Source organism: Bos grunniens, chromosome 24 (assembly GCF_055505025.1).
Source record: "Bos grunniens cultivar Pamir isolate PY7600 chromosome 24, Bosgru_T2T1.0, whole genome shotgun sequence".
NCBI classification, from domain to species: domain Eukaryota; kingdom Metazoa; phylum Chordata; class Mammalia; order Artiodactyla; family Bovidae; genus Bos; species Bos grunniens.
The window spans coordinates 59,952,313-59,972,250 of NC_141188.1; the positions used below are offsets into that span (position 1 = coordinate 59,952,313).

Consider the following 19,938-nt stretch of genomic DNA (forward strand, 5'->3'; position numbering starts at 1 on the left):
TCTTCTTTAATCTATATTTTTTTCTACCCCATGAGATTATTTACAGACATATAATAGACATTGTAATATTTTTAAGTATTTTTTTAAAAAAAGATTTAAAAAATCATGAAACACATATTAAATATTTTAACAGTGTTACTGACTGACCTCCACAAATCCACAAGTTAGAATTAGATAAACCTGGCCAGAAAATAATTGTTTTCCTTCCCATCCCACCATCACCCTTCCCCCAGAATCAGTCAATCTCAATTAAGAATAATTACAGAGAGATGTATGTGGACATCCTCAATGTCAACAGCGTAATCTCAACTATGGGCCTGAGATCCAAGAATCATGAATCTTTGCAGGCCAGTCCACGTTTCTCCCACCCGTTTTGAAATCAAATGACCTCAACATTGGGTTTGACATACACGTCTTCCATTCTTTGCTCCCCTTGGCATTCAAAAGAGGTCCCTGCTGTGTCTCGATTTCCTCACATGCATCCCCCAGCAACGTGAGTTGTGAAATACCAGGATGGTTACAGCAAAAACTTCTCTCTTCTGCAAACAGAGCCCAGAGTTCTGATGGATGGTGCTGACGGCAGTGGGATGCTGTATCTCATGAAGATAAAGGAGCATGTCTATTTTTTTCAGATTCACAGTTCCTTAGGCACTTGCTTTAGATGGTGATTGGACCCATGCAGACTTAAAAAACAGACGATTCCTGTGCATAACTATGATATCTGAATAGATCCCCAAGGAAGTAACTATAAAGTGAACTTGAAAGTACTAATTAAAAAATGCATCACATCTATAATGGGTTTATTGAAAAGTCTAAGTTTATTAGGGATACAAAATGTTTTTAAAACTTCTGCTTGATCTCCCCTGCCCCTTTTTTGGTTGTGGCTCTTTTCACAAAATCATGACCAAATTCTAACTCTCTATTCACCTTTGGGATCTAAGACCAAAGTCTGTTCATTTAGAACACTTTAAACTTGGGGTAAAGGACAGGGGGAAGGGATGATTAGAGAGTTTGGACAGACGTTTAAACACTGCTGTATTACAATGGATAACGAACAAGGACCCACTGTAGAGCACAGGGAACTCTGCTCACTGTTACACGGCAGCCTGGATGGGAAGGGAGTTTGGGGGAGAATGGACACATGTTTATGTACGGCTGAGTCCGTTTGGTGTCCACCTGAAATTATCACAACATTGTTAGTCGGCTATTCTCCAATATAAAATAAAGAGTTAAAAAAAATTCAAGTCAACATTTATTCCCATAAGGTGATCTGATGGCCGAATTACAGGGTTATAACCAATTTTAAAAAAACCCTTTAAATTTGAACTTGACCTCAAGCTTGGCTCTTCCCTGCTCCCCACCGCCAGCAGAGGCCAGGGCTGTGGGCCTGTCCATTTGGAAGGGACCAGGGGTCTATTCTGAGATGCTTCCACCCCCTTCTTTGCTAATTCACGCTCCTGGAGGGTGGGAGCCAGGCAGGACGTGTGAGGCGGTTGCTGGTCACTGTTGGGGTCAAAGCGGGGAGGGGCCCTGGGCTGGGCTCCCTCCGGTCTTCTCACCTCCTCGCTCTTTCACATGCAAGCGGGAACCCCTTGCACACAGCCTGGGGAGGGGGCATCCCTGTCTTCTTCCCAGGGACGAGAAACCAGGTGCCTTCAGGCTCCAAGGGAGACGCTACTCGTGCCAGGCCTCCGACTTCACCAGAGCAGGTGAGTCCTCCCTGTGTGTAAGTGTTACTACATCCTCTCTCTTCAGGGCACCCATGCCCAAGCACCCCTCTCTTTTTCCCCTTGGTAGTTGGAGGTATAGAAGAGAGAAGTCTGAGCTGTGACCATCCTGGTATTTCATAGCTAATGTTCGGGGGAGATGTGTTCAAGTCGTTTCAGTCCCGTCTGACTCGTTGCAACCCCATGGACTCTAGCCCGCCAGGCTCCTCTGCCCATGGGATTCTCCAGGGAAGAACACTGGAGTGGGTTGCTATGCCCTCTTCCAGGCGATCTTCCCCACCCAGGGATTGAACCCATGTCTCCTGTGGCTCCTGCCTTGCAGGCAGATTCTTCACCACCGAGCCACTGGGGAAGCCCCAGTGTCTGGGGGATGCCTGTGAGGAAATCCAGAGATTTCTTCTGAATGCCAGGAGGAAGTAAAAATTGGAAGACATGTGTGGCAAACCCAGCGCTGAGGTCATTCGGTTTCGGAGTGGGAGGGAGAGACACACACAGGTGCAGATTTGCCTGCAATGATTCACAGATCTCGGCCCGTAATTGAGATAATGAAGAGGAAAGCAAACGTGGCTCCTTGCCTCCAAGAGCATCTTCTCAGGGATGCCTGCGCTGGGCTTTGCTTTGCGGCAAGAGCCACACAGGCTGGTAAGCTCAGCAGTTCAGCACACAGCCAGCTGGAGAGCAAGCTGCCCTCGAACTTTCCCAGAGGCACCGAGTTGCTCTGGGTCCTCCTCTCGGAGCAGCATCTCACTTGAAGTCAGGGATGGGAAACGCCCTGCCCCGACCCCCGGGGGTAGGGACTAACTCAGCCCCAAGAACACCGTCTTCTGTCCCAGCCGGTCTCTATCTCCCTCTGCCAGCCCTCCTGTCTTGAGTGAGGGCTGGCGGGGAGCACAATCCTGCATAGGAGCTGCAAGTCCTGTGGGGAAGTGGGTGCCGCCTGTTTGAAGGTGCTCACTTTACATTGTGGGCGTTCCTAGTGGATTTTTACCTCAGCTCCGGCTTAAGGCACACTTTTGCTTCAATAGGAAAATTCTATGTCCTGAGCAGGCTTTTGCAGCTTGCTAAACCCAAGCGTAGACACACAGTGCAGAAGAGGCCGCAGAAAGAGACGCAGGCTTTGTGACAGGCTCTGTCCTGTTGGCCAGTGTTGTCTGGGGGTGTTGCCCAGAACGAAGCATCCAGTTTTGAACTGTAAAATGAAAGATCCCTGGGAAAATTTTTGCACAAAAATTTAAAAAGTGATGGGGCTTCAGTATGTGTCCTCATAGGCCTGTGATTCCATTCACAAGCCCATGAAGACGGGGGCCAGAGCTGGCCTTGATATTTATCACACATCCAGTGCTCACACAGCATGTGTCACAGAGCGGTCAGCCGATGCATCCTTTGCTGAATAGCTGAGTGAATGGAAGTAACTGGGGGCCACTTGTTTGTATCCTTAGCAACTGGCTGCTCCCTGCAAACATTTTCTGAACTGTTAATGTGTGTGCATCAAACTCTTCTAGGTTCCCCAGAAGTGATGAAGATGTTAATGCCTGTCATCAAGCAGTTTATGATGAAGGGTAGGAGGCAGATTGGAACAACTACCATCACCGCTTCCAGCTTCCATCTGGGAGAAAGAAAGGAGGCGGTCTCTGAAGGTAGCAAGAGTGGGAGGTGGAGAAGCCCCTGGCACAACTCTGACCCAGACACAGCCCTGATCCAAATTGTTGCCAGTGAGGCTGAACTCATTCCTTCACGTTCCCCTAGTATGACATGGGCGGGGGCGGGGGCGGTAGCACCTAGCTAGCAATGGGAGCATCTCAGAAGCCTCCCAGTTCCCACTGATGGTGATGAGAGAATATTCACTGAACTAGAGGAGAGGTGCTTTGAGATGACAGAGCCCATGGGTTGTTATCTTGGATTCTCTTATAATCTACCTTCCTTTCCTCACACTAGCCCTGCTGGAGTTTAGCTTTGAGATTAGTTCTGTTTTTCCCTCCTGATTATAGATCACAAACTCCCTCCAAATTGCTTTCTCTTTGGGTCTCAATTACTTTGTCTACAAAGGTCCGTTTAGTCAAGGCTATGGTTTTTCCAGTGGTCATGTATGGATGTGAGAGTTGGACTGTGAAGAAGGCTGAGCGCCGAACAATTGATGCTTTTGAACTGTGGTGTTGGAGAAGACTCTTGGGAGTCCCTTTGACTATAAGGAGATCAGTCCATCCTAAAGCAGATCAGCCCTGGGTGTTCATTGGAAGGACTGATGTTGAAGCTGAAACTCCAATACTTTGGCCACCTGATGCAAAGAGCTGACTCATTTGAAAAGACCTTGATGCTGGGAAGGATTGAGGGCAGGAGGAGAAGGGGATGACAGAGAATGAGATGGTTGGATGGCATCACCAACTCGATGGACATGGGTTTGGGTGGAGTCCGGGAGTTGGTGATGGACAGGGAGGCCTGGCGTGCTGTGGTTCGTGGGGTCACAAAGAGTCGGACACGACTGAGTGACTGAACTGAACTGAAGTTGGGTCTCAACATAGAGTCAGATGACTAAGTTTTCCATGTACCTGCTGGCTAGTGGATGAACCAGCTTTTGAGAGCAGTAACCGGAGCGGGTGGCCCCTAAGAGGGGAAGTTAGTGGTGAGGATTTCAGACCTGGGCAGACTCACGGCGAGGGGTGGGGGTGGGGAGGCCTGGTATTTTGGGGTGTTGGTTGCGGTTTCCCTATCCTTCAGAGGGCGGTCCTTCACTCCTCTGAGGCCCCTCCATGCACCCGGATCCCTACCAGCACCCCCTAGCCCTGAGGGACCCCAAGGCAACTCTACCGTGAGAACAGTAACCAGATCCCTGGTCTCACTGGGGACCTCTGGAATCAAGCGAAAGGCGGGAGAGAGACTGACCTGCCCGAGGAAAGGGTGCCCACGTGGGTGCTGGTGGCCGCAGCCTTGCAGTCCCATCTGACCACGGACAGGCCGCCGAGTGGAACTTCAAATCCAGTAATCAGGCCCCAGAGGAAGACTCGGGTGCAATGAATGGAGTGAGAAGGTGCTGGCTCTGAGAAGGTGCTGCCCTGTGCCAGCCGCGGATTTGATCCTCGGCGGAAGGATGCCCCGTGAGCTGGGAGAGCCTGTCCCCTGGGGCTGCTTTCGCTTATTTGGAACACCCAAATCACATCCTGTCAGTTTAAAGGCTCTCACCCCACGCCGTGTGAATATTTATACGCTCAGTGTGTGTCAAGCTGGCTGGTGGCAAGGACCGCAGCAGCCAACAGCACGTAGAATGAGCCTGGAACGAAATGCGTATTTGGCGGCTGACCTTGGAAGCGCCTCCGAGGGATCTCGGAAATGTTTTCCAGCTGTTACTTCCTTTCTGAACTATATGAGCCTAATTCAATTTGTGGCACCTTTCTCCTCTCCAGATTTTTTTTTCCAAAGGCAAATTACCCGTACGTGGCTCTCTACAATCTGTATAGACGGTCTTGGCTGAGACTTTTAACTGAATTGTAAATGAATGATCCCGTTGGTACAGAAGAGAAGTATTCTGCATGACACAGGCTTTCAATCACATGGCATGATGGCAGACTAGCGAGACGCTGTGCGTTATCTCTAGGATTCTGGGGGAGGAAGGTCAACGGCCATCTCCGAGCCAACTCAGGGCTGATCCAGGATATTACTGTGTTTGTGGGTGGAGGGGGGAGGCAAAGCAGAAAGCGCCCCAAACGCCCATGGGTTACAGCTAAAGAAAAAAAGAGAAAACCCAACAAAACTTGACTTTGGAAACAGTTCCACTCTCACATATCATAAAAACTATTTATACAACAAAACAGGACTCCATAGATACAACTTTCCTTCTGGCTTAATCATTCCTCCACCCAGCTTCTACTCCCGGTGTGGCTGGCAGGTCAGAGACAGAAGGGGATAAGAAGCCACAGAAGAGAGACTGGAGAAGTTAGAATTCAAAACCCAAGTTGTCATCCCGCCAGAGACGGCCAAGAATCCTGAGCCCCTGACTCGCCGGGGTGGGGACGCTGGTGAAAACGGTGCCCCTTGGGCGGCAGGAGGCGGCGCCGGCTGAGCCGACCCGCTGCCGGGACTTCCTCTCTGTCCCGTCTCTGGGAGCCAGGCCTCCCCAATATCAGCAACCTGCACAAAGCTGGCATTCGCCATCCTCCCACGTCCCCAGCGGGGTCTCCATTCTCCCTCTAGACACTTCTTTCCCCTTTTGCTGGCTTTCAACTTGATTCCTCATCGAATGCTAATGGTGAGATAAGTTTTATTTGAAGGTGTCTTCAGATGTGCCATTTCCCAAGGAAACCATATTTTCTTGAGCAAGTAGTAGGCACAAGGGATTGCGTAATTGGAATATAATAGCCACATGTGCATCCCTGACTCCTGTCAGAATCCTAAATTAATCGCATCCTCTCCTGATCCTATCTACAGCCCAGAGTAACACTCCTGCACAACAGATGGGTCCCTCCTGCTCAGTGTGGCCACAGAGCAGCGGTGGTGACCTTGCCTGGAGCGTGTTAGAACGCAAGTCTAAGACTGCACCCTGCCCACAGCTGTGGAACCAGAATCCTCACTGTCGTAGAGCCTCCTCTCCCCCTCAGCCCCCGCTCTGTGATTCTGATTCAGGGACACAATAAAGTGTGAGAAGCAGGTGGCCTAAGCACGTGGTTTTCTAACTGTGGGCTACCACTCCTTCTAAGTCATAAAATCAGTTTAGTGTTTGTGAGGATTTTGTCTTTTAAAAAATGCAGTCATACAGAGAACACATGACTGCATCGTTACATAGTGAGGGTCAGTTCAGTTCAGTCGCTCAGTCGTGTCCGACTCTTTGTGATCCCATGAATCGCAGCACGCCAGGCCTCCCTGTCCATCACCAACTCCCGGAGTTCACTCAGACTCACGTCCATCGAGTCCGTGACGCCGTCCAGCCATCTCATCCTCTGTCGTCCGCTTCTCCTCCTGCCCCCAATCCCTCCCAGCATCAGAATCTTTTCCAATGAGTCAACTCTTTGCATGAGGTGGCCAGAGTACTGGAATTTCAGCTTTAGCATCATTCCTTCCAAAGAACACCCAGGGCTGATCTCCTTTAGAATGGACTGGTTGGATCTCCTTGCAGTCCAAGGGACTCTCAAGAGTCTTCTCCAACACCAAGGGTAAATCTTATGAAATCTGCTTCAGTTATTACAAGTGTTGGGTTAGTGTGTAGAATGTGTGTGTTTTTCCACTGAGTCAATGTCAAAAATGTTTGAAAGCTGCTGATCTTAATGATCTGGTTGGCTGTTTACTCAAGGCTTTATCCTTTCCTTAAGTTCAGCCATCAGACACACACCCGAAGCTCAGGAAAGTAACCCCCTGCAGAGACAGGTGAGTGAAAACATGCTTTCTTCTGCTCACTTTCTCCATGAGGCTTCCTAAGAAATGGTTTTGTATGTTGGTCAGTGACTAATAATCATTTGATATATTCCTATTAGAAAAAAAAGAAGCCTTCCCTGAAGGATAACATGTTTCCTTCTATTAGAGAATGTGTTATTTAATCTATTGTATTTCTCTTTGAGTCTTGATTCCCAGTTATCTTTGGGCCATACCCAATACCATGTAATAGTAACTGTAAGGGTTTTGTGATTCTTTCATTTCCTTGAGAATATATGTTGGTAGTCTGTGTACATTTGCTGGTCACCTTGTATCAGAAGGTCAGAAAAGTCAATTCCATATACATTAGGAAATTACATGGTGGAAGCAAGTGGGTGACCTTGGCCTTCTGTATCATGGAGGCCCGTTCTCTGAAGTCATGTTTGGTCCAACGTGCGGGGAGAATGTGGGCTGATTGTATGTATTCTATAGGATGAACATGATGGTAAATTAACGTGCTTTGAAATATACCCGTTACAAATGTTTCAGCTGTCTGACCTTGGGCAAGTTATTTTACCTCTGAGTGTATGACTACATTAGAGATGGTAAAAGTATCTGCCTTATAGGGTTTGGGGAAAACTAAATGCGTAATTCTGTCAAATTCACTATAAAACATTGATCAGAATCCTACTGTGTCCTGGGCATGAGAGCAGATGCTGGGAACACAGCAGAGAAAAACAGAAAGTTCCTTCCCCCGAGTCTCTAGTCTAACGAGGAAGCAGACACCAGACAAGCAGCAACTGCTCGCAGAGGGAGACAGGAAACAAGGAACTTCCTTCAACAGTCCCAGTGGGTTTCCCTGCTTCTGCCCTTGCCCCTTCAAGACTTTCCTCAGGGCCAGAAGGAAATGTGCAGTCCTAACAGAGGCCCCGGAGGCTCTCCGTGGGCCCCAGCCGCCTCCCAGGGCATCTCCTACGGGTTTACTCTGTCCCGGCCACACTGAGCCCGCGCCAGTGTTTGAGCACACCGAATAGGTCTCCTCAAGGTGCATCTCTGCGGGTGGTTCCCGGCCGGCATCGCTGTGGCTCTCTTCTCCACGAAAGCCTCTGCTCACAACCCGTTTGTTGGACGGTCTTCCCAGACGGCCCCACCTAAGATACACACTCCCACCCTCCACTGCTATACTCCTCTGCTGCTGCTGCTGCTGCTAAGTCGCTTCAGTCGTGTCCGACTCTGTGCGACCCCATAGATGGCAGCCCACCAGGCTCCCCCGTCCCTGGGATTCTCCAGGCAAGAACACTGGAGTGGGCTGCCATACTCATCTACCCTACTTAATCCCCGCCCCCATAGCTCTTTTTAATACCTTATACATACTGTGATGGCCTATTTCATGTGTCAACTTGGCTAGGCCTAGTATTTGGTACCAGCATCTAGATATGTGAGCAAACATAATTCTAGATGTTTCTGGGAAGGCACTTTTTAAAGATGAGATGAGCATTTAAATCAGATTTTGTGTAAAGCTTCTGTAATGTGGATGGGCCTCATTGACTCAAAGACCTTAACAGAAAAACACTGACCCTGAAGAAGGAATTCTGCCAGGATCTATCTTTGGAATCAAACTGCAATATCTGCTCTTCCCTGGGTCTCCATGATGCCAGCCTACCCTACAGTTTTAAGATTTGCCAGCTTCTACAATCACTACGAGGCAATTCATTAAATCTCTGTGTGTGTACATATATACACACATCTATATTTACCTACCCATCCACCCACATGTATGCATCCTGTTGGCTGTGTTTCCCTGCAGAACCCTGAAACGTATCTGTCTTCCTGGACCACAAGGCAGCCTCTGTAACATCAGGTCTTTGCGCCACCCCTGTTCTATCTTTGGCCCTCAGTAAACTTGTTTTGTTTTGCATGAAGGGAGCCAGTTAAGAATTTCAGATTGGAAAAAAAAAAAAGCTGTTAAAGGAAATAAGCAGGGTGACAGGGGGCAATGGGTAGGGAGAACAGTTTCTTCTTGTACTGGGTGGAATAGGGTTCCCCTCAAAATTCACGTCCACCTAGAACCTCTCGATGTGACCTTATGTGGAAATAGAGTCTTTGCATGTATAACTGAGATGAGGTCATCATGGATTAGGGCAGGTCCTTATCCAATTAGTAGTGTCTTTAAAAGAAGGGAAGATAGAGACACAGAATGCCCCGTGAAGGCCCAGGACACACAGACACGAAGGTAGAACGACATGTGACGTCAGAACGACACATGACGTCAGACACACGCAGGGCCCGGGACTGCCGCAACCCCCAGGAACTGGCGAGACACGTGTGACAGCCTCTCCCGCAGGGCCTCCAGAAGCCTCCCGCCCTGCTGACCCCCACTGCACTTCCAGCTCCCGGAACTGTAAGAAAACATATTTCTGTTGTTTAATCCCCCGGTCGTGGGACTTTGTTCCAGCAGCCCCAGGAAACAAACACGCGTCTCTATTAGTTCCCCAGAACCTTGCCGCTCACCAGCAACTGCCCCCCCTGCCCTGGCCGAGTCGACTGTTGTGTGTGGAGCGCCCAGCAACTGAGCGCAGGCTCCCACTTAGCCCAGCGGGTAACCGCGTTATCCAGATGTGGGCAGGTGGTGAGAATCCGCACCCAAGCTGGGGGGCGGTCCAAAAGCACAGGCAGCCTTTTCACAGCTGTAGTGGCCTGGCCGGGAGGAAATGAAGCGGACTCTGCTGGGAACCAGGACGGGGGCACCTGAGGTTACCAGCCAACCCGCACGCATGGAATATCCACAGGCAATCACCCAGCTTTCGGTTCACTAAGCTGATTGTTCCACCAGGAAGGCTGGAAACATCCTATAGGGAAGGGGTCTTGGAGATTTGCATTGGCTGCTGTTCCATTCGGAGGGTCCATGAAGCTTTTCTCTGCGAGGGCTGGCGGTCTCGTGTGGCCCTGGCGTGGACGCTGTTGAGTGGTGTGTGTGTGAGACGCTCCGCGTGCACGGGGACGAGGAGGCGGGCCCGTGGGCACGAGCTCTTAGCGCTTTTCATTCATAGCACTTATCACAGCTTGTAACTGCATACTTCTGTAATTAATTCATTTTGCCTGGAAGGATCTGTGTCTGTTTTGCCAAAAATCTCTAGGAGGATGGGGATTATGACTCTTTGCTCCCCCGTGTCTGGTTGCACAGGGCAGTGTGCGGCAGACAACAAGCATTTGATAAATATTTGCTAAAGAAAAGTGAGATGTATGAACATAATTTGGGGGGCGTTTAAGGCACGCTGATAGAGTGCTGCGTGTTGCTTAGAAACAGCCTTTCATTATGTGACTCCACCTCCCATGTGGCCCAACTGATGAGAATCCCTTTCTTATCTTCACACAAGGGAATTTCAGCTACCATGCATGCAGCTTTTTCCCCAAACTCTATTTTAACCTCTTTTTTAGGTAGTCAGCCTTTTTCCCCCTCCAATGGAAACTTTACATGGAATTCTAATCCCAAACCAATTGAAGGCTGACTTGGTCATGGTGCAGTGGGGGTTGCAGGGGCCGGGGTTGCGGGGGTGGGGGTGGGGGGCCCTTACAAGTTTCTCCTAAAGCATCTCCAAAGGTCTTCAGAGAGTTCTGGGTTGAAAAGCCCACCATGGGGGTCCCGGGGGATTACCCCAACTGGGGAGGTGAGCCTCTGAGCCTCAGATTCAGTGGAAGCTGGGTCCTAAGACCTTGGCTCAGAGTCAAATGCTGGGACTACAGCCAGCCCCCCAGCGGGTAGCCTACCCAGAATGCGGGTTCTGGCTCCTAAGAGAAACTTCTTTGTCCATCACCTTGTATACAGACTTCTTTAGGACTGGGTGTCAGGACAAAACACAGCACAACCATGTAAGAAAAATAACTTTGTTATTAGGCATTTTTCATCTTATCAAAAGCACTTCATAGTATCACATCCATAACTGAATACTAGCTCAGTTGTCATATGGACCTGTTATAAACAATGAACACAGCTGCTGAAGTATGTGGCTAGGCACTGGAGATAAAAATAGAGTCCCGACACACGCGGAATTCCCCAGCGTGCTTGCTTCGAGGATCTCACATAAAGACTGTGAGGTCCCTGGGGAATATGTAAACGGGTCTTTCTTTTCTAGGATATCTCTAAGGCGGTGTTTGTTGCAGGAGCATGTGAAGTCCAGAGTTTTATGCTTTAACAATTACAGTCATTTTTTTTTCTCAAATGGAAAATTATTTTTTGATTTCTTGCGAAACATACATGCTAACTGTGCCAGGAAAATTTTCATCTGTTTCCCTGAACTCATTATTAAAAACTTTAGATGGCTCTATTCTACTAGTTGTTTGGCCTGGATTCCTGTGGATAAATTTCCTATTCAGGGAAGGTTATCTGAAAGATGTTAAGGTTACATACTGAGGCTGCTCTGTGACAGGCTGGAGTCGGGGGAGGGGGGAAATGAGGAGGGGTCTTCTGTCAACCCAGGGAGATGCCTGGTCACCAAGGATACCGTCCCCCACGTGCCTGGGGGCAGGCTTCAGGAGCCGACAGCTGCACGAACCCCAGACAGGGAGGAGGGCCACAGTTGGGGGCCCTCCGCCTGGCACCTGGGGGAGGACACGCCTCCTGCCCATACCAAACGCCAGCGTGCACTTTTTCTTTACCTGCTTGGCTGTGAAACACACTTGTCTGAGTTTATACTAGAAATGACTTTAGTTGGTGTTCATTCCATGGCAGGTGTCAGAGAATAGAGGAGGAGAGATGACAGCCTTCCTTTAGCACTGCCCCCAGGCTTTGGCATTGGAAAGCTTGTAATATCTCCCTTTGCAATTGGAAAGGGAGGAGGATTTTCTTTAACTAAAATGTATCCCCTCCTATTTTGGAAAGGAGAATTTTATGTCCATTGCTTTCTGAAACAGAGCCAATCTATAAAGTCCTATTCTAAGTTCTAGTTATCAGAGTGCAAAACACGGAAATCAACATTTCTGGGAAACACCTTTCCCTCTATGAAACACGAAGCAGATCACTCAGACTAACGAATTTTATGCCCCCTTCTCCCCGAAAGCCTAGTCTATTAGGTTCTAAGCAGAAGTCCTGTTTAGACAGTGAAGCTTGGGTTTTCCATCCATAGCTAAAAGATATATTAGGAATAACAATGCATTATTATATCTTATCTTTGAAAAATATAATTTGGGTATACAGAGTATATATTTTATCCTATGGTAGTAGTCCAAGTTTTGGAAATATGAGGATAAATAATTATTTTACAAGTTGTCCAATCCAGCAGCTTGAGATGATAACATACAGGTTACTGTATATTTTGCTAGAAAATCCTATCCAGAATCGTCTCATAAATCCCAGATATTACCGGCTTCCATTCATCCTGTCACCTAGCTTCTGGCCAAACACACAGTTTAGTTGCATTTTACGACTACTCAATAATATAGAAGAAAAACCCCGATATTTCTACATACAGTTCACTGTTTAAAAGGTAATAAAATTCCTCATTAAAAAAATCAAAGATGAAGCTCATTTCTCATAGAGCCTATGCATAATTTTTTTTTTTTTTTAGCATTCATCCATCCACACACTTTAAATACTGCATCCCACAAGCAGGCAAACATTAAATACATTCCAGATGGGAACCAACATCTGCTGGATTCATCTCTGGGAACCCCGGTGGGTGAGGGCTCCTGCGGTGAAGGTTAGGTTCCGGAGAGACTGAAGAGGGCAGGAGGGATCCCAGGAAAGGAGCTCTGAGGAGGCGTCTGCGTTCAGCTGTAGCGTTGGGGTGGACAGCAGCCAGGGACTTGGTGCAGGAAAGAAACAGTGCAGTCAAGTGCTGGTGAAAAACTCGGCCACCAGCTGGCTGATGGAGCCCTGTTTCTAACAGGATGGGGACGAGGGGAGAAAGGCTGGTGTCACTTCAGATTTGCACACGTAGCCCTTCCTGCTGTTCTGAAGGAAGACTGAGAGGTGGCCAGAGAATAGCCACCATGATTGTCTTTAAACAAGCTCTCCCAGGAGAGTGAAATGATGGCGGCATTAAAGGAGATGGAGAAAGAGAAGTAAACACAAACCACCAGGAAATTCAGGGGGACACTGCAAGGTAAGAGAGGGGAACACGAGCAAAGAGAAGCTGTAACAGTGGTCTTGTGTGATGCTCAACACACGGGCAGAGGTCTCTTGAATGGGTCCATGAAACACCATCCTGCGTGTCGAATGACAAAGCAGACATGAAGAACCTGTGAGCTGCCTGTTAAGACCATGAGCTCCCCCAACAACATTCCAAAGGAACAGATGCTCCTAGGGGTCCCTTGAGCACTTGCTCCTGGGGATCCAGAGAAAGCCTTTTTCTGGAATGTGGGTCCCTCTAGGACTCAGAGGTGTAAGAGCAAACACGACTCCAGGGGAAGTTTGGGAATATAGTTTCCAACTGCTTCCTGTGTTTGCTGGGGAAGGGAAATCAAGAAGACCTACAAGAACTGGAACTTGGACTAAATTATGGAAAATTAAGGAAAAATGGGAAGGGTGGGAAGGAAATTTTTGGCAAACGAGGAAGACTATTGTTTTTCCACTCCCCATTCAAGAGATCTTTCAATTATGTATTATTTTCAATATGCTGGCAAGCTTGGCTGGCCCCAGACAAGCGCTTCTCATGCCTGGGCTCCGTGGCTCAGTTGTGTCTGACTCTTTGTGACCCCATGGACTGTAGCCTGCCAGCCCCCTCTGTCCATGGGGATTCTCCAGGCAAGAATGCTGCAGCGGGTTGCCATGCCCTCCTCCAGGGGATCTTCCCAACCCAGGGGTCAAACCTGGGTCTCCTGCATGCAGGCAGATTCTTTACCATCTGAGCCACCAGGGAAACCCAGGAAAAGTGGAGTGGGCAGCCTATCCCTTCTCCAGGGGCACTTCCTAACCCAGGAATTGAACTGGGGTCTCCTGCATTGCAGGCGGATTCTTTACCAGCTGAGCCACCAGGGAAGCCCTCAGTTTACCTGCTTCTGTGATGCAGAGGTGCCCCTGCCCAAGGATCTCCTGTTTACCCCTCACCATCACCCCACTCCCCTGCCAACAACTGAAGCCAAGCAACCTCCTTCCAGGCCTGAGCTCTGCTGTCCATTGAGTCAACCTGGATCACAGCCTAAAGGCATCTGGTGGGCATCTGGTCACAGCCAGGAAACTCTGCACCTCTCCCCAAGGGTCAGGTACCTTTATTTAACAAATAATCTTGTGGTTTACTAAGCAAGCCCACTCATTCAATCAAATACCGGGTTGGCCAGAAATTGCTCCAACATTCGGGAACTTTTTGAACAGCCTAACAGCTTTTAAATGTCCTGGCAAATCAGCAGCTCACTGTTCTTATGAGAGCCAGGGCACTGCACTCACTCACTTTTTGTCTTGAAAACAGCATTTATTCCTACAGCGAGAGTAATTTTCTTCTTTGAATCGGATACTTATAGATAAGTGTGGCATGAACCCTTAACAATCACGTGCGTGGGTGATAAACTGCTTCAGTCATGTCTGACTCTGTGCGACCCCAAGGACAGTAGCCCACCAGGCTCCTCTGTCCATGGGATTTTCCAGGCGAGAATACTGAGTGGGTCGCCTTGCCCATCTCCAGGGGATCTTCCCAACCCAGGGATGGAACCTGCGCCTCTTACGTCTCCTGCGCTGGCAGGCGGGTTCTTCACCACTGGCACCCCCTGGGAAGCCCTCAACAGTCGTATCTGAGTGTCACTATGTGGCCACTTACAGGCAGTCTGTATGGGACTGTGAGTTTTCTCCATCCATTCTAATCTCCACTCCTCTTCTGTCTTTAATCAAAATTACTAAAGTATTAGTTGCTCAGTTATGTGCAACTCTTTGCAATCCCATGGACTGTAGCCTGCCAAGTTCCTCTGTCCATGGGATTCTCCAGGCAAGAATACTGGAGTGGGTTGCCATTCTCTTCTCCAGGGGATCTTCCTGACCCAGGGATGGAACATGGGTAAACAAGGTTGGGTAGGAGGATAGAATATTTTAAATCTGTCAGATTGACAAGGAAAAAGAATTACCCACCGAGGCAAATACAGATTGCCGTTTCCCCCTTTTCACTAAAAACGGGTAATTTTGATATGGAGGTGTAGCAGTCTATTTTGGGATATGCATCTATATATTTTTTAAATAAATAAACTAATTCTGGAGTGACTGTGAGGAGATACCCCATGTCCAAGGGCAAAGGAGAAGCCCCAGCAAGATGGTAGGAGGGGTGAATTCGTGTTTAGAATCAAACCCCATTCCCGCCAGAGATGCTCAGAGCGCCCAAACAAGGGCACCAGGACCCAGGGACCCACAGAGACTGAGCCAGAGCTGTGTGCGAGCGTCTCCTGCGGAGGTCCGGGCTGGCAGTGGGCTCCCGCAGGGGCGGGGGCTCTGGGTGCAGCAGACCTGGGCCTGGCACAAGCCCTCTTGGAGGAGGTCGCCATTAACCCATCGTAGAGCTGCCAGAACTTGCAGAGGACTGGGAAACAGACTCTTGGAGGGCACAACAGAACCTTGTGCACCAGGACCCAGGAGAAAGGAGCAGTGACCCCACACGGGACTGACCCAGACTTGCCCAGGAGTGTCCAGGAGTCTCTGGCGGAGGCGTGGGTCGGTGGTGGCCTGCTGCAGGGCTGGGGGCACTGAGTGTAGCGGTGCCTGCATGGGACCTTTTGAAGGAGGTCGCCATGATCTTCATTACCTCCACCTTAGTTTGGCCCCAGTCAAATAACAGGGAGGGAACACAGCCCCACCCTTCAACAGAAAATAGGACTAAAGATTTACTGAGCATGGCCCCACCCATCAGAGCAAGACCCAGTTTCCCCCTCAGTCAGTCTCTCTCATCAGGACTTTTCCATGAGCCTCTTATCCTTCTCCATCAGAGTGCAGACAGACTGAAAACCACAATCACAGAAAACCAGCCAATCTGATCTCATGCACCACAGCCCTGTCTAACTCAGTGAATCTATGAGCCATGCCGTGTAGGGCCACCCAAGACGGACGGGTCATGGTGGAGTTCTGACAAAACGTGGCCCACTGGAGGAGGGAACGGCAAACCACTTCAGTGTTCTTGCCTTGAGAACCCGATGAACAGGATGAAAAGGCAAAAAGATAGGACTCTGAAGATGAACTCCCCAGGTCGGTAGGTGCCCAATATGCTACTGGAGATTGGTGGAGAAATAACTCCAGAAAGAATGAAGGGATGGAGCCAAAGAAAATACAACACCCAGTTGTGGATGTGACTGGTGATGGAAGTAAAGTCCAATGCTGTAAAGAGCCATATGCATAGGAACCTTGAATGTTAGGACCATGAATCAAGGCAAGTTAGAAGTGGTCAAACAGGAGCTGGAAAGACATTTTTAGGAATCAGTGAACTAAAATGGACTGGAATGGGTGAATTTAACTCAGAGATCATTATATCTACTACTGTGGGCAAGAATCCCTTAGAAGAAATGGAGTAGCCCTCATAGTCAACAAGAGTCTGAAATGCAGTACCTGAATGCAATCTCAAAAATGACAGCATGATCTCTGTTCATTTCCAAGGCAAACCATTCAGTATCACAGTAATCAAAATCTATGCCCCAACCAGTAATGCTGAAGAAGCTGAAGTTGAATGGTTCTATAAAGACCTACCAGTCCTTCTAGAACTAACACCCAAAAAAGATGTCCTTTTCATTATAGGGGACTGGAATACAAAAGTAGGAAGTCAAGAAACACCTGGAGTAACAGGCAAATTTGGCCTTGGAGTACAGAATGAAGCAGGGCAAAGGCTAACAGAGTTTTGCCAAGAGAACTCACTGGTCATAGCAAACACTCTCTCCCAACAACACAAGAGAAGACTCTACATATGGACATCACCAGATGGTCAACACCGAAATCAGATTGATTATATTCTTTGCAGCCAAAGATGGAGAAGCTCTATACAGTCAGCAAAAACAACACCTGGAGCTGACTGTGGCTCAGATCATGAACTCCTTATTGCCAAATTCAAACTTAAATTGAAGAAAGTAGGGAAAACCACTAGCTCTTCAGGTATGACCTAAATCAAATCCCTTATGATTATACAATGGAAGTGAGAAATAGACTCAAGGGATTAGATCTGATAGAGTGCCTGAAGAACTATGCACAGAGGTTCGTAACACTGTATAGGAGGCAGTGATCAAGACCATCCCCAAGAAAAAGAAATGCAAAAAGGCAAAATGGTTGTCTGAGAAGGCCTTACAAATAGCTACTAAAAGAAGTTAAAGGGCAAAGGAGAAAAGGAAAGATATACCCATTTGAATGCAGAGTTCCAAAGAATAGCAAGGAGAGATAAGAAAGCCTTCCTCAGTGATCCGTGCAAAGAAATAGAGGAAAACAATAGAATGGGAAAGACTAGAGATCTCTTCAAGAAAATTAGAGATACTAAGGGAACTTTTCATGCAAAGATGGGCTCAATAAAGGACAGAAATGGTATGGACCTAACAGATGCAGAAGATATTAAGAAGAGATGGCAGGAATACACAGAAGAACTATACAAAAAAGATCTTTACAACCCAGATAACCATGATGGTGTCATCACTCACCTAGAGCCAGACATTCTGGAATGCGAAGTCAAGTGGGCCTTAGGAAACGTCACCACAAACAAAGCTAGTGGAGGTCATGAAACTCCAGTTGAGCTATTTCAAATCCTGAAAGATGATGCTGTGAAAGTGCTGCACTCAACATGCCAGCAAATTTGGAAAACTCAGCAGTGGCCACAGGACTGGAAAAGGTCAGTTTTCATTCCAATCCCAAAGAAAGGCAAACCAAAGAATGCTCAAACTACCGCACAATTGCACTCATCTCACACGCTAGTAAAGTAATGCTCAAAATTCTCCAAGCCAGGCTTCAGCAATACGTGAACTGTGAACTTCCAGACGTTCAAGCTGGGTTTAGAAAAGGCAGAGGAACCAGAGATCAAATTGCCAACATCCGCTGGATCATCGAAAAAGCAAGAGAGTTCCAGAAAAACATCTACTTCTGCTTTATTGACTATGCCAAAGCCTTTGACTGTGTGGATTACAATAAACTGTGGAAAATTCTTAATGAGATGGGAATACCAGACCACCTTACATGCCTCCTGAGAAATCTGTATGTGGGTCAAGAAGCAACAGTTAGAACTGGACATAGAACAACAGACTGGTTCCAATTTGGGAAAGGAGTACGTCAAGGCTGTATATTGCCACCCTGCTTATTTAACTTATATGCAGAGTACATCAAGAGAAATGCTGGACTGGAAGAAGCACAAGCTGGAATCAAGATTGCCGGGAGAAATAGCAATCACCTCAGATATGCAGGTGACACCACATTTATGGCAGAAAGTGAAGAGGAACTAAAAAGCCTCTTGATGAAAGTGAAAGAGAAGAGTGCAAAAGTTGGCTTAAAACTCAACATTTAGAAAACTAAGATCATGGCATCTGGTCCCATCACTTCATGGTAAATAGATGGGGAAACAGTGGAAACAGTGAAAGACTTTATTTTTTTGAGCTCCAAAATCTCTGTAGATGGTGACTGCAGCCATGTAAATAAAAGATGTTTGCTCCTTGGAAAAAAAGTTATCACCAACCTAGACAGCATATTCAAAAGCAGAGACATCACTTTGCCAACAAAGGTCCATCTAGTCAAGGCTATGGTTTTTCCAGTAGTCATGTATGGATGTGAGAGTTGGACTATAAATAAATCTGAGCACCGAAGAATTGAACTGTGCTGTTGGAGAAGACTCTTGAGAGTCACTTGGACTGCAAAGAGATCCAACCAGTCCATCCTAAAGGAAATCAGTTCTGAATATTCATTAGAAGGACTGATGCTGAAGCTGAAATGCCAATACTTTGGCCACCTGATGCGAAGAACTGACTCATTGGAAAAGACTGTGATTGAAAAGATTGAGGGCAGGAGGAGAAGGGGATGACAGAGGATGAGATGGCTGGATGGCATCACCAACTCAATGGACATGAGTTTGAGTAAGCTCTGGGAGTTGGTGATGGACAGGGAGGCCTGGCGTGCTGCAGTCCAGAGGTCACAAAGAGTTGGACACAACTGAGTGAGTGAACTGAACTGAAACTCACATTTTCTTAGAACTCTTTCCCCCTTTTTGATAGTGTGCCAAATTTTAAGATAATGTGAGTACCTAATTCAGAAATTATAAGTCCCTGGAAAATAAGGAATTCAAAGAAAAGCTGCCCTGTAGATTCTCTGGGGGAAGCACTGAAATCAATCATTTCGTTCCTGGTGTCTTTAGGATGTCTAGCAGGAGACTGTAAACAGTGTCTGGAAGAGGAGAAGTAGGAAGAAGAAAGGGAAAGAGTAAAGAAAATAAAAACGTATCTCTTTTTAGGTCTCCAGTGATGTTTTGTTTTTGTTCTTTGGAGGATTTCACTGCAGGGGAAAACACTCTTCCTTTGGCATGACGATGTGGGACGCGCTAAGGATAGAAGTCTCTGGCGGCTCCGGAGGCTCTTGTCTCAGTTCTTCCGGGGGCGTCATCTCCAGAGCCCATGTCCAGGGTCTCTGGATAGCTGGGAAGTTCCTGCGGTGGCGGGGACTCCTCTACTGAAGAGTGGGTCCGGCGCCCGAACACCTGTTCCTGCAGTTCGGTGATGTCATTACGGATTTCCGCCAGCACGATCAGCAGGAAATCGAAAGAACCGGGGGGTCCCTGCACAGGAGAGAAGAGTCAAACCAGACGACCAGAGACCTGCCCCATGGCTGACCCAGGGCTCCCGGAGGTGCCGTGGCCGGCCGCCCTGCCATGTGCTGGTGACCACCTCGCCAACTCTGTGTCTCAAACGGGGGAAATGTCAGGCCCATAAACAACAGCTGGCGGATGCTGCCCTGTGC

At 48.0% G+C, this 19,938-nt stretch overlaps 1 protein-coding gene across 8 annotated transcripts in view; it reads right to left on the bottom strand.

Moving 5' to 3' along the window:
• Positions 1–10,935: 10,935 nt before the first annotated feature.
• CCBE1 (collagen and calcium binding EGF domains 1) overlaps positions 10,936–19,938 on the bottom strand; it is a 240,068-nt gene continuing 231,065 nt past the window's right edge. For all 8 annotated transcript variants that reach the window (XR_015153575.1, XR_015153573.1, XR_015153574.1 and 5 more), the window contains one exon: positions 10,936–19,756. Coding sequence is in view for 2 of the 8 variants with exons in the window: in XM_086372471.1 (XP_086228597.1) it covers positions 19,523–19,756 (234 nt within the window). In the remaining 6 variants the exon portion in view is untranslated. The remainder of the gene's footprint in view (positions 19,757–19,938) is intronic.